This window comes from Xiphias gladius, chromosome 2, assembly GCF_016859285.1.
Source record: "Xiphias gladius isolate SHS-SW01 ecotype Sanya breed wild chromosome 2, ASM1685928v1, whole genome shotgun sequence".
NCBI classification, from domain to species: Eukaryota; Metazoa; Chordata; class Actinopteri; order Istiophoriformes; family Xiphiidae; genus Xiphias; species Xiphias gladius.
Window position 1 is genome coordinate 11,294,195 of NC_053401.1, and position 15,951 is coordinate 11,310,145.

Sequence of the window (15,951 nt, forward strand, 5' to 3'; positions counted from 1 at the left end):
ACACATACATCCCTACTTAAACACAGGCATCTATGTATGTATGCTCACTCACATCCCCATTTGCTGATTAAGTGTATCATCTGCTGCATTTCTCCCAGTGCATCGGAGGAAAATGCAGCCTGTAGTTAAGGTGTGTAATCTCTAAAACTTCTTAAATGGTAATATAGCATACTTCTGTTGCACTGCATCACAGGAATGTAGCAGAGCAAAGTGTTAAAATATGAATTTAAGTACCAGGGAATTGGTAATTTGCACCACATAAACCAGAAAGCAATACATATTAGTGTCTGACAGCAGAGCATTCTGAAATATCTCTATAAAGTCTCGCTAATCAACAAAAGGCCCTTGAGCTGACTGCCTAATGTCCTACTTTAATCACAGACCTAATTATGCTAATAGTACATAAATAAAGCTAAACAAGACATTTATTAGTAAATGCTTTCACAACAACGTACCTTTAGACAAGGCACTAATGCGATGCTGCACCCAAAATGAATCTTTCTAGCATCAACAATACCCCATGACATCTTGAACCATGGCTGCTTACAGTTTGTAGTTTAACCTTTCATGTAATTTTCATTGCTGGGAAAGTTTTAATTGAAGGGGAAAACATTGTTAAAATATCCACAGAAATCTCTTAAATTACCTCTGCAGGAAATTCCACTTCTCCACTATCCATCATATGTTCAATACTCATGTTTTCACCAAAATGTGGCTAAATATGCTGCTTCCATTCTTAGTTTTGTAGCTTATGCAGTTAGCTGCTTAAGGTTGTTACACACAACTATATTTGCATACATTTATTGCAATAAACAACATTAGATAGACATCAAAAGTGGTGTATTTAGCCTTATTTAGGAAAACAGGTGACTATTTGGAGCATACTGATCATGTAAACGAACAGAGGAGAAGTTGGAGCAGGAGGGGTGTAAGACATTTCAATTACATACTATTACATACTTTTATTTGCCTGGGACAACTTGTCACCACAGGAGTATGCATATATAGATTTTCATTGTTAGTAAGATATAGTATGGCAAACACTATTTCTCTATAATATCGTTAGCAGTCATTTGTAATCTTGATATTATCTCTGTAAAGAAGGAACAGTGGTGTAAGTGCAGCTGTTCTAGTGATACCTTGGTTAATGAAGGTCAGAAGGTGCTAAAGTTTCATTCCACTCAACTTGCAAATTCAACTTAGAAAAACACACTATAACCTTTGTGTTCAATTAAGGGAAACTCATGGTTGAACATTAATATTAAGAATTCTCTTTTTGTAAGGATAAACCTGAAGAATGGTGAAGATGCTTTCCAAATGGCTAGAATAAGGATATCAGTCATTGGATGCAATTCATTATTTGTGACAAGATTTGTGATTACACAGAGCTCAAAGGTGTTTTTTTTTATGTATAAGAATGGTTGCACACTTGTTTGCATTCAGCATGAGTGCACATTTCCATTCAGCGGAAAAGAACAACATAGCGTTGTACTTTGAGCCATAGATCAACGTGTCATGAGATAACGAGAATTTCTCTCTGCTGTTCTTCGACACGATGCATCATTAATCAGCATATTGCAAGAAAATGCAATCCTGCCTTGAGACAGTTAAACGACTGGTGATGTTATGAGTGGTGCTAACTGGGAAAACACTACTGTCTCTGTTTCCTGGGATTGCGTCAGGTGATGTAACCGGAGCAAGGGCTGTGTGTGTCTGAGTACAATACAATACAGCTTTTATTGGCTCTGTCTGCCAATTGTCTGCAGCCAGTAAAAGCTTGTCACATCAATGAAGTGGCCACAAATCCATCCATTTTCATCACTTCACATAATGTGTGCAGGTGCAAAATAAAACGACATCTTTAACCACGTCTTTAATGTCTGAAGATTATATTCACTATTCATTACAATACAGTCTTGTGTGTGTGTGTGTGTCTGAGTGAAAATGAGAGAAAAGTGGAAGCGGTAAAAAGAGATAAAGGTTAAGATGGAGACAGAGACAGAGATCCACAGATATGGGTGGACAAAAGGTTTGTGTATTAATATGCACTCTGTCCGTCTTATACACATTACACTCCATTCCATTTTCCAGCCGGCAGCAACTAAATTAAATTCAGCCCTTCAGCTCACCGTTAATGACAATGAAGACTACAGGCAGCTTGTTTGGTTGGCTGCTTGGTAAGGGATGATTTGCATTGAAAAAGATTTGAAAAACTCTGAGAGGCAGAAGTACAGATGAAAAGTAACTTTCATGTCTCATAAAAGATCTGCAAACCAAAAACTGCATGAGGATGCAATCATCTCCATATCTGCCTCCAAGTCATTTTCATATTTTTGTGGTTGATTATTTGTTCATGTTGCATAGCCGCGCAGGCCGGGCGCTGTGATCTGTTTCTAGATCCGTACAAATGCGTTACTCGTCTTGATTCAGTTTAATAAAAGCCACAGGCATGGCAGAAACTTTCTTCAAAAATGATTTTATGATGAAAGTTTTGTTTGAAATTGAGATAATCTGCTGTTTGTAGAACCTGACACCTGCTATTACCAGCTGACTGCTGGCAGAAAATGTCAACTTTAAAGTCTTGGTTAACAAAAGCTGAGGGTGTTAAAGCCGGGACCCAGTATATTAAAAATGCCTTTGAAGATTAAGACATGGTGGTAGTTTTCATCATTATCATTATTCAAAATTGATACTGCGTTTTGAAATGGACCCCTTCAAATATCTCTGTAAACAACATGGCGCACCACTTGAATCTTCTAACCTGGCACTTCAACATCAGTGCAGAGGTGGCGGTACAGTACTATGACTCACACTAGTAATAATCCAAATATACTGTAACGTTAAGAGTAGGAGTGAAGAGCCGAAATCTAACTTTGCCTAACAAGCTAAAGTCATGGAGAAAACCTTAAATTCTTCTGACCACCAAATTAATACATGAAACTATTGTAAATCAAAAATTGTCATTTCTTTGTCATTATCTGGCTTTTGGAGCAAAGGATGCTTAATGCTGATCTGAGGGATTTTAGCAAATATACATATACAGTGTCTAATAGATGTTAAATAAGTTTTGAATGATTTCCTGCCTGACTTCCAGGCAGCAATTGGTTCAGGCCAGTAGTGAATTGAAGCACAAGAAACATTAAAGGAAATTGCTGTGAGGCAGCTGTCAAGTCTTCGTTGTGGGAGTTCTTCACAAGAACTTGAAACTTGAATACACCAACAAAGTTCCTGCACATACCTGTATTACCACACAACAACAATGTATCTTTGATAAAACTATAAAGAACAAAATGTTCACGGCAACCAAGTTTTGAGTTTCTGCAAGTTGCTTTTTCAACTCTTAAGTATGAAAACCTTGCATTACCCAATTATTTCCCATTATGTATCAATATAAAAACATATGCTTTGGGAAATAGTTGGCTAAAGTTCAGAATTTTAATAACTATACAAAACCACCATTATATTCTTTCGGCCTTTAAACATCTAATCACATTCAACCCTGGGAGCCTCCTATTGAAACCAGTCTGCTGGTGTCAGCCGCTGTAAGTTAAGTGCCTGGCTCAAGGGTAGCGCAGTCAAATTTCTCTAGTGTCACATACCTTATTATACATGGTATGCATATAGTGAGTTCTGTTTTTACTCTGATTGAGAAAGGATTAAAATCAATGTCAAATCAATTCATTACAAGAGGCTGTGTCTTCAGTCTTCCTTCCATCGGGATGTTAGGTCAATCACTCACAAGTCATCAGCCTCACATCTCCTGGATCATTTACCAGGAGGCTCTACAATGGGATTAATGCCAGAGGAACCACTAAGATATGTGCTTCACTGCCTTGCTGGTGAAGCCAATGCTGTGTCTAATACAAACACAAACCAATACATTAAGGCAGTGAGGTGATGCTAATGCAAGAATGCTTACCGGCTAAGTGCCTTGATGGATGCCTTCATGGACCAGTGTGCCCGCCAGATTTTACAAACAGAGTGATTGATGCCACCACAGATGACAAACAGACTAATGATTTGAACAAGCTCCTTAATTAAACATCAATTAGGAACACATATTCAGTTCCCTCACTTCTCCACTCCCATGTCTTAAAAGAAGAATTATTTTCGTTCCTTTTCTTCCCTTTTCTCTGTTTTTGTAGGCGGGCTCACATATTCTTACAGCACACAATGCACACACATATTTAGTTTTCCTTTTTAAGATGCAGATTTGGGAATAATTAAATCAGGAAATGTATTTTTAAATCTCAAAATAATGCAAATGGTCACGAATACATTTACATAAAGGTTGCTTAATTAGCTTTTATCTCATTTATCAAACATGTCTGAACGACCTCAGGGAGATGCTGCCCACATGCACATCATAATTCATTGACATTATAAATCATTGTCAATACAGTGCATACATATACATCTATTTTGCTTAAATATGCTTTTGCTTTACGTGTCATAACATGAAGCAAGGAAAAAGGGACCCATCTGCCCACAAAAATCCAAACATGCACAACACCTGCACACACACACACACACACACACACACACACACACACACACACACACACAGAGATCTCTTGTTATAACCATACTTGTGTGGCTCTGCACTAGTTTCAGGGCTAATCTGCCAAGAAAGAAATAATCAATACGAGAGAATAAGAAATGAGCATCAGACAGAGATTCTGCTCTACATGATCTGACAAGCGAGCACCGAAGCCAAGGGTCATGTCAATGTACTGCTGCACAAATACCAGGCATTAGATTCAAGTGTGTTTGTGTAAGTACGCGTCTCTCTTTTTATAAATACGCCTGAATGTGTGTGTGTGTGATTTTTCCATAATTGGTGTCTACATTTTGTGTCTCTCTAGAATCAAAGATCAATGTCAAATATCAATTTAATATCATTCAGCACGAGAGTATGTATATGTTATAAGCAGCCAGGTCAATAAAATAAAAGTGTGAAAAAACAAATCTGTCAAGAAGTTAAGAAGCATCAACTCTCAGAAAATTTTGCTGCAATAAATCAGTTTGAGTTGGTTAAACGTCTGGTTTGATGACATAACAACTGATTGGACAAGTTTTGTGAAAAAGAAAATTCCAGTTTATTACAACTCGGGTTGTATTTTCGTAGTTGTGGCCACGATTTTTATTGATTATAAAAACATTGCTATTGCTGGGATCTAGGAAATCAATGTCAGTGCTACAATGACACTGCGTTTAGTTTGGTTTTTTAGATTATCTAGAGCACTGCATTAGGATGTAATGGACAGTCACATAGATTTTTATGTAAATCAAGTTGTTAGGCGGTAAATCCAAAATTGTGTATACCTGCAATATCGCTAATAGTCCCTCATGGCAAAGAAAACAGCGGGAACATAAAAGCGGCAAGTATGGTAGGTGAAGGGCAATTTAACACACCCTGACAATCTTGTTTTGGCTGACCTCCTGTGGTTTAACTTGACCCTTGTTGCATGGATGTAGATGTGACATCACTGTTGGGTGTGATTACTGGTGCAATAAAGCTCACTTCTGACCACACCCATCAGTCATGCGGCATAAAAACAAACTGAAACTTTCAACCAGAGAGTGCAGTGGAACACCACTTTTTAGCCTAGTGTTAAGTTACTTCTTAAAACCTTTATGGTCCTCCGAGTGCTTGTATATGTTCCCCCATTACACTTGTTCTTAGGATTGTTGTAGTGGTCCCAGATCTCAGTAATCACCTTGCTGAATACAAATTTACTGTTACTGATACAAAATTGTGGCTTAAACCACAAAAAGAAGCCCCAAGTTCTAATAAATCCAGAATGTCCCTTTAATGGCAGGAGTACTGTCTAACTCTGTTGCTGACTGCCTGCTGGGGTTATTTACTGACTGAACAGATCTGTCTTTGAGCCAGCTTCTGCCTTCTTATCCTCTTCTTTCATCTACTTTCCCTTTTCTCCTTAGACCTCCCATCAGACTGCAGCGAGAATGTTTTCTGCCTTATAAAGAGCAATTTGCTGCAGAACACCATTTTCCATAAATAATGTGAACACATTGACATATGTAGGTAATATATATTACATCTTCACATTATTATGGGTATATATTTCTACTCATTGTACACACAGCTAATATAAATTATTCATTATTAATTATTCATGTTATGCTGAATCACTGTCCTGGCACAACTTGGCTATGCTCTCTGACTCTCTCTCTGCCTTCAACTTTTTTAATTTCCTTTTGACACTCCGTTCTTCGTGTAATCTCTCTATGGCACAGCTTTCATACAAACAAATAAACCACAAATCTCATTTGTGTCACTAAAGGAGTCTGTGCTTTATGTCAGCACACCTCCCACTTCACCAATCTCGAAAAAGCACATACACTTACACACTCTAATGCACACACAAAAAGGAGGGAGAGAGATGGAACAAAACATGGTCAGCAAGATGCAAGTGAAGTCAGAGAAAGCACATGATAACAATAGTCGGAGTAGCGAGCGAGAAAATCAGATCAAACAAGACAAAAGGATGGAAAAAGAAAACTAAACACAAGCAGGAATCAGAGAAGATGAATATGAGGCAGGTTCTTGAAAGGAAGGTCGAGAGCAATAAGAGAAACAAATGGAACAACAGAATAAGAGAGAGAAGAGAGGAAGAGAGGGGGAGACGGTGGAGGCATGCAACTGAGAAAATCAGGTATTGTTGAAGAGAGCACAAACCATAAAATCCCATTACTAGAGCTGCACGTGTTCTCCCCTACAACCCCTCACAGACATGCGTGTATTTGCACGTCCACTTAGAGATGCATGCAATTACAGAAATGCACAAATATGCACACTTACCGGCTGTTATGCAACACTTTTTTATTTGACTATTCATACTTTTTAACCTTGCAGAATCAGGGACAAGAACGATGAAAGTAAACATGGTGATAAATTTGCTGTGGCTAATAATACTGTCAACTGTGTTAGACCACCCTTTAGTACTATTAAAAATATTCTGGCATCCAAGAAATTAAATACGAACAAACAAATGAATGTTTAAAATCTAGGTCTTATTTTCATAGTTTGGGCAATCATTCTTTAAGTTAACTGCTGAGGCCTGGGGATATGAGTCCAAACAGGGCAAGGAGCATGAGCAGTCATACAATCAGACCAGTGACAAACAAACCCTAAACTATTCATTCGGTAGAGAAAAGTTGGTTAAAATTGCTCATTGCGTTGAAAAACTGCAACCATACAAAGAAACATAATGGAGAAACTACAAAACTACAAAGTAAGATATAAGTTGTTATAGTTTACAGCCATAAAGTTAAACTGTTGGTGCTTATGCACAAATACCAACACCTCATCATTTCCAAACAAATGAAGTGATTTTTTAAGTAATTTAATTTAAAGCCGCACTAATCAATATTTTTGATTAGTAATGGGTCAAATGACAATTTGTAATGTGAAAGCGTTGCCTGTAGTGACAAAACAACAGAGAATTATCACACTACATCAGTTCGGTCTAACCGCTCTTATCAACACTATTGCAAGCAGCGGCAGGCAGATGTTTTTTTTTGGAGAAAAGGCTTTGATTAACCCACTGCACACTACCTGCCCAGGCCCAGATGACAGTTAGCAACTAGTTGGTGAACATAGTGTAGCTTTTAAAAGCTAAAGAGCCAGATATTGGTGGAGACCCAAACAGGGCTAAAATTTGTTTGGTAACCAGAAACATGACTCCACATTATCGCTAACAATGCTCCATGTCTGCCGCCAACTGTTTGCGAACAAATTCGCTACAACAACTTTCAGTCAATGTTGTGTTTACATCTTGTTCTAATCCTTTCAATTCATTGTGTGCTGATTTAGCTCAGTTCATATTAGAAAATAAACCTTAAAACTTTAACACACAATATTTTTTCTCAAAGGTTTGACCATTTGCTGAGGCATAGCAATGTTTGTGAACTGATACCAAGTTGTGCTTTGACCTGAGCAGATATTGTGGTATAGAGTCATAAATACTGAATATGTGTTGTGATATACAGTCTCTTGTCCATGTGATGCAATGTGTGGAAGGCCATACAAGTGTACTGTGTACAATATCTGCATCAACATGCCCATTTCAGCGTTAAAGTTTCCCTCTATTAATTGTACTTATCGTTAAAATCCAATTGACTTCCTCTCTTCTCTCTCTTTCAATTCATTGTGTGCTGATTTAGCTCAGTTCATATTAGAAAATAAACCTTAAAACCTTAACACACAATATTCTGAGTGCATAACCTCAAATACATGTGCATCTGTATCATTACTGTGTATGAGTCTGCCTCTTTACTTCTGCATGTTTATTTAATTTGTTTGCTGCAGTGGTTTTCTGTACGTATCCATTTACAGTGTGCTTTTGGGTTTGTATCTGTGACAAAATGGTGTGTGACAGGGAGGCAGTGACATGATCCCCTAGACCTGCTCAAAATTGATTACTCTGTGTGTGTGTGTCTGTGAGTCGGTTACCGATGGGCAGCGTGATGCACTCAGCTACACAGGACTACCTATGATGGCAACAAGTAGTCTCACATGCATATCCACACACAGATAAAGTTTCTCTGTGTAAGAATACACTACAGTCATACGTTTTGTATGATCAGTCATAGCCCACACATGCGTGCAGAGTCATCTATGAGAGCAGTTAGATAACCAAGTCCTCTTCAAGAAGATGGAAAAGGTTAATTTCGCTGCAGCTAGATGACACTTCATCTCACCTACTGCAAATGAATGCTGCACAGTCATAAAATACTGTCTTTCTGTCGCTGACTTTCTCAAAGTCTGCAATCTGTCTGTCTGCACCTGTCTGTCACTAATTGTCCATCAAACTCTCCATCGTGGTTTGTCTCCATCTTTTAGTCTGTTCGGCCTTGAAGCCTTTTCACAGGGGAGAGAACAATAGATCCAGCCTGAGAGTCTAATAACTCTCCTTCCCCATCGACCTCTTTAGGATATGGTCTATTTGCAGTGAGTTAACATTTGTTTGTGCACGAGGTTAAATGTGCGCATGTTGGGCTGAGTCGGATCTAATTAACTCCTGGAATGGCAGTGTGCATCTCACACAGACAATTCCATGCACACATCACTAGTGTTGAAGACCTTTTGCATGTTCAAAAGCATAATTTTTTACTAAGTAAGAAAAGCATCCTTGTGTTGAAAAGCAAGGGCATAAAGCTATTGCCTAGTACCCTTTAGAAGATAATTTTCCCATTAATACACTCTGTTAAGTATTAATTATTTATGTTAAACTTGGGAAATGTAAAGCTTCATGGGGGCGTGCGTGTGTAAGCATTTGATAATCTTCTTCCTTCCCATTCTTCCCATTAAGTAGGAAGGAAGTTACAGCACAGTCTTCAGTATAGATAGCTGCAAAAGGAACTACAGTCTCATGCTAATCTCATTAACCAGAGAGCTAAAACTATAATGAGAGGAATGTCTCTCAGTTTACCACTCTAGGCACACATCCTTTAAAGTCTCATTCTCACCTGGATAATCTTTTTGGACTGCATTAGCTAATGCTAAAGAGTGCCTCATACTTTTCACAGAGGTTTGACCATTTGCTGAGGCATAGCAATGTTTGTGAACTGATACCAAGTTGTGCTTTGCCCTGAGCACATATTGTGGTATAGAGTCATAAATACTGAATATGTGTTGTGATATACAGTCTGTTGTCCATGTAATGTAATGTATGGAAAGCCATACAAGTGAACTGTGTACAATATCTGCATCAACATTCCCATTTCAGCATTAAAGTTTCCCTCTATTAATTGTACTTATCGTTAAAATCCAATTGATTTTATATTACTGAGTTTGCTATTCGTTGCCTGTATCAGCACCGTCTTTTCCCAGAGTTTTTGTAGGCAGGAAAGTCCTCAGAATCAGTGTTATATATACAGCTGCATAAAATATACATTATTACAAAAGCCCTACGAGTAGCAGTGCAAATATTTTTTTTAGGAGAGCTAGCCCATCATAACTATTTAACTGCAAGCACTGATGTAAAAGTCTACCTCATTTATAGGTCTAGCTTACTTATATTTGAGACATTTACGGTGAAATATAACAAAATGTTATAGCAGATTAGTTTCTGTGACCATGTGAGCAGTCTAAGCTTTGACTACAAACAGACCAATGGAACAAGTTACTGTAAGAATATGAATAAATGTGAGGGAGAAAGGAGAAAAGAGAGGTGAAGAGAGGGAAAACACTGAAGATTTAGTTTAGGAAGTTTATTAAATTTGACCCCAGTAACTACAGAGGCATTTGTGAGAACAGTAATCTTGGGGAGATTTTCTGTAGCCTTACAAAGAAGAAAAAAACTCAAATATTATATGAACACATGACTTAAAAATCAAGGTAAAAAAACAATTAAGAAAACAATAAAATGATTATAACCTGCTTAGTTGAAGCTTTATATTGATGTATTGGCCACCATTTTGGACATGTTAAGTCCAAGAAAACTGAATTCTCATCTATGTTTATTTTCTTTTGTTGCAACTTTTGTTTGCATTTTAGAAGAAAAAAAATACTATTTATTATGACAATGAAATATATTACTGATAAAGCTGCATTTTCCGTTAATTCAAGTAACATTATTTTACCTTTTTCCCCTTTTGTTTCTTAACTGTTCAATGTCTCCCGTATTTATGTTCTAAATATAACATACTGTAGGTTTATGTTGATATTCATACACTTGAATTTGAATCAAAAATTGACTGAAAAGGAAGACTAGAAAGGTAAAGAATTGAGAGACAAGCTGAGAAAAAGTTAAGCAGAGAGAGCGCTGACTAATACTCACAGTCCACAGAGAAGAAAGCTCACCATAGCAAAGAAAAAGAAAAATAGAATAGTCACCAATGCTGTTCACTGCTGGAATGGATCTGTTGCTAAGCCCACCTGGAAAAGTGCGTTTGTGTCGAGCCCAGTGCAGAAAAATTAAGGTTCCACGGAACAATGATCTGGTAACCCACCACATCTAGAGATCTGTCAGGCATTCGAGGTTTCTGATTTATATTTTAGCCAATCATTGTACTGCAGAAGTAAAACCCCAAACTCCAATTTATGTTCATAAATAATACAAAATTAATTTCACTGCGAATTCTGTCATAGTTCAGGTTAGTGCTTGTGAGGAGTAAATAAACCTGTATCTTTATAAAAACAAAGCCAGTGAGACTTGAGGATCAGGTGTCAAAGTACCACGTTAATTAAGACACGGCTGGTGCACTCAGTCATGATTTTATCTGCAGCCACTGCAGGGCGTTTCAGTGTTTGTGGGCATGTAAGTGTGTATGTAGGCTTATGTGCAATCTGGTGTCCGCTTCAGTCAGCTTCTCCTCGGGCATCAGTGTTACCTGACTGCACACTTTCAACAGAAGAGAGTTTTATTCTGGTGTCTGAGTTGTCCTGGATGATGTGCTTACAGGCATATCAGCCATGCCTGAAGAGATGCGACTGCCTTGGATTTCCCTTGTCTTTTGTGCTCAGTATTCTCTTAATGAAAGATAAAAGTTGTGGTAATATACTTTAAATAAATCATTAAAATGACTTTATTGGGCTGGGGAATAGATGTCTGGCACTGCTGGTAGTAGCCATACTTACCATAAAAAAAATAACAAATGCACCACAGAGAGATATCATGTAACAACTACAATACTGTATGTGAATAGTGGGTGTATTTCTATAAAATATGCATTAGCTTCATGTAACTCATTTTGCAGTCACACAAGAATCAAGTTAAAAGAACATCTTTCAGGTGAGAATGGAAGACAGAAGCAAAAGAGTTTTCTGAGAAGGTGAGGCATGTGTCGAGGAGACGGAAAGCCCCAGCTGAAGACATCAGAGGAAACTAAGCAACTGCTGGGAACTGCAAAACAGGATTCAAAACAAGTTTGACGTTTACCTTGACATTGAGAAATTCATTTTCTTATCTTTTAATGGTCACCTGTTAGAGTTAAACTAATTCAAGCAACACATTTTTGCACTGCCAGTAAGAATGCCACTGATGGTGAGCTAACAATCTTGGAGTAGAAGTACAATGATTTCAGTTTTTGATGATAATATAACATTACACTATTAAAAAAAAAAAAACAGCCCATATGGTATTCTAAAAAAAATGTCGATTTAATAATATTCTTTATTCAAATATATGAAAGATTACGAAACATTAGTTGTATTTATTCAAACTGTGCAATACTCATTAATGTCTTTTCAAAATTTGCCGCTAAAACAACAGATCTTCACATTTGTAATGACAGCAGTATAGAGTTGTTGTTTTTGACTGTACATTTACTCAAGTACTCTACTCAAGTACAAATCTGAGATACTTTACTTGAGTATTTCCGTGTCATGCTAGTTTATACTTCTGCTACATCACAGTTCAGAGGGAAATATTTAACTTCTTACTCCACTGCACTCATTTGACAGCTTCAGTCACTAGTTACTTTACATTACTAGTTACTAGTTACTAGTTATTTTACATTTAAAAAAACGACAAGCTTATAAAATGATAAACTGTCATAGAATAAACTACCCAACAGAATATAAAATAGTTCAAATTAGCTCCACGTCAGCCAGCTACAACAGGAAAATACTACTTAGACGTTAACCCTTCTATTATGTTGAAAAAATTACTCTCATTATGTTATGGATCAAACTGATGGAGGGTTAATGCAGCAGCAAATACATAATATATTATCACTTATGCTTTATAATATAAAATACAATAATGTAATACTGATGGGACATTGGTCTGAAATAATGAGCACTTTTACTTTTCACACCCTTCAGTACATATCGCTAATAATAATTACCTTTACTTCAGTTGCATTTTTAATGCAGGACTTTTACTTGTAATGGAGTATTTTCATATTGCAGTATTGCTGCTTTTATTGGGAAAAACAATGGTCAGAATACTTTCTCCAACACTGGTTAAGGAAGTGGAGTATAGTCTTGACTATATTGACTTAAGAGGCCCTTTCACAGCTCTGAGGTTCAATCACAGACTGCTGCACTTTTTTTATATTTTTTTGTTGGTAGCTACAGGTTCAAAGATGACAGAGTGTGGTGTATTCAACACACATCGCAAGAGACTGGGCCAAGGTCATGTTTGGGCAAAATTTACTCACAATCAGATGGAATTGTTTTCTCTCTCGTTTCCTTCTCCTGTTCTCAATCATACTGTGTCTTATTTGTTTGTCCTCTCTCATTTGTTTTTTTCCCTTCAGTATCCATGTACTTTATTATTATTTTTGTCTCTTTAATTTGTGCATTATTTTGCATTCCCTCTTCCTTTTAATTTTCTTATTTGCAATTGTTGACAGCATCTCATTTTTTTTATTTGTTTCTGTCTCTCAGCCCGATCACGTGCAATAATTACACCCATTTCTACATCCTCCCATCAGCTGTGTCACCACAGCGACCTTGAGCAGCAGGCTGCTGATTGGCTTCTGTGTTGATGATTTAGAGGTCGCGAACCTCACCACTTGGAATTAATGGACTCTCTTGCGCGACTACAGGGCCCTCGACACGTACACGCCCACATACACAGATGCCATGGCTAGTAATAGATGGTCAATGGGAGTCACAGCCTTTACAAACCTAATTATGTGAACTAATGGAGGGCATCAGCCACGGAATACTCTATGCTGTGAAACACACGCACATAAACATACAGAGTGAATCACAGCAGCATGAGGTCACATGGAACCTAAATTGGAAAGGTTTTATGTTTGTGATCATGGACGTACATACAGGTAATGTCCAAAGGCATCACTAACTCTCCTGTAAGTGTGACACATTTTGGGATGCCAGTGACAGGTAAAGGTATTGTGGAAGTGCACACACAAACCTATATAGATCATGTACACACACATGCACACAAAGCACAAGACACACAGGTTACACATTGGTTGTTGTGCTTGGTTTTGTGTAAAATAACATACTCTGGCCATTTTGATATGCCAGCAAAATGAGGGTCAAACCAAATCTCATGCGCGCACACGCACACACACACACACACACACACACATGCACGCACGCATGCACAAGGCTTGAGCACACAAACAATTGTTCTTGTTCAGTGGTATTGCTCCTTGGAGCCTAACAGCGAGTGTGATATGCACTTTAAGGGTACTTATTAGAGGCAGCATTGCGCTCTATAATATATACACTAATTAAACCCCTGTGCTTGTCCCTGTTGACAAATTTTCTGAGCCAGCATGCTCCAATGAAGCCTTAGACAATCCACAGTGATGTGGTAAATCTGCAAAGACCTTTGTGGGCTGGACTAATTGGAAAAGCCCAGAAACACAGGTGGCTTTTAGGCTGAACTAGTTTCTCTGGTGACTATGATTATGTGAAACAGTGAAGCTGTTGAGAAATCTCAGAGGGAGATAAAAGAACCCAGACAGTTCTTGGATTTCTTAAGTCTGAGCATTGATGAGCATTTTAGCTAGTCCTTGTTGTGCAGAACAGAAGAACACTGAACAAGAAGCAAGCATTTAGTTGATGTGGTGAAGGGATGAGAGAAGACCAATTATAACTGTCCACCTGCCAAATTTGTTTGATGGCAAAACTTACAACCCTCTGTAGAACATCTGTAGAGTTAAAACACCTCCTTTGAAATTGGCAAAATTATTTGTTTTAGCCTCTGTTATAAGTGTAAAACCTCACTCTAACTAGGAGCATTTCTATCTCTTTTTGTTTCTGCATTATTGAGCAATCCAAACAAAATCCACCTAATTACAGACTGCATGTTGTTTGCCAAATCCAAGGAGAAAATGCAGCCTATTTGGCTAGCATCCATTGTAAGTTTCTTTGTTTTTCCAAATGGTGGAAACCTCATGGTAGACAAAAACTCATTATGTACGAAGTCAAGGTGTTAGGTCTTACCTGTGCATTTTTTCAGGCTACCGGGTCGTTTACCGTGCATCCCCAGCTTACAGTTGAAGTTTTCCTCCCAGAATTCAGCGAACCAAACATTTCTTCTGTTGTTGGACAGTGAGCGGCTACGGAAATACCGGTCAAACGCTGCAAAAAAAAAAACAGAGAGCTTAAAAGTTAAAAAAAAATTGGGTGAAGAGGGGTTTCTATTTTTCCTTTTTGAAAACTATACTGACAACATCTACCTTTCCATAAAAAAGATTGAACCAGCATCATTCTGATTATAAGAGTGGTTTTCAACTCCACCAGATCTGGCTCAATGGTGTAATGTGAGGAGGGCACAATACTGCAAAAATTAAGGGCTCCCTTTCCATAGAGGCTGCTTGTACTAAAAAATGAGGCATTCATGGTGGTGTAATATGTTTTGACTCACAAAAGCATATGTTTTGAATAGCTTATGGATCTGAAGTATCACTGAAAAGACATTTCTATGGAGCCATCCAGTATTGGAGCTCCTATCAAATACTGAAGCAGAAAGCAAGGGGTGAATATTTTAAACCGAGCTTTCATTGTACATTGGCTACTTCTCCAAATGAATAAGTGGAGAGGAGAGGAGAAGCAGGAGAAGAACGCATTCTTCCACTCATAGGTATGGAAGTACCTGTCAGAAGCTGGCAGGCTAAGATAAAGAGATGCGTGAAAGAAAAGAGAAATCAGGGAGACAAAAAGACACATTGTACTACTTTTTTCTTATGGGAATTCAATGGGAAAACAGCTTTGGGAAAACTATAAGATTTTTAGAAGACTTCTTCCATGGCTGAGATTGCTTTATTCCCCAACTTAACATAATCAGTGTTTGTTACTTGAAAATAAGGGAGAGTTTTTCATTGTTCCTGCGGACCTCGCATATACCCCAAGAAAACTGCAAAAGAAGCATTTACACTTCACTAATAAAATGAAGGAGTCATTTCCAACACCACTGGGAGTGTAGTTCAGGGAACACAGTGCATGTGAAACAACCCATGGAGGGTCGGGAAATCATTGGGGACTATCACACTGAC

At 37.8% G+C, this 15,951-nt stretch overlaps 1 protein-coding gene across 4 annotated transcripts in view; it reads right to left on the minus strand.

Moving 5' to 3' along the window:
- Positions 1-15,951, minus strand: part of grm8a (glutamate receptor, metabotropic 8a) — a 225,922-nt gene that overhangs the window by 48,503 nt on the left and 161,468 nt on the right. For 3 of the 4 annotated variants that reach the window (XM_040146236.1, XM_040146245.1, XM_040146254.1), the window contains exon 5: positions 14,900-15,037. The exons of the other annotated variant lie outside the window; for it this stretch is intronic. In XM_040146236.1, the coding sequence (XP_040002170.1) occupies positions 14,900-15,037 (138 nt within the window). The remainder of the gene's footprint in view (positions 1-14,899; positions 15,038-15,951) is intronic. 4 annotated transcript variants of the gene reach the window in all.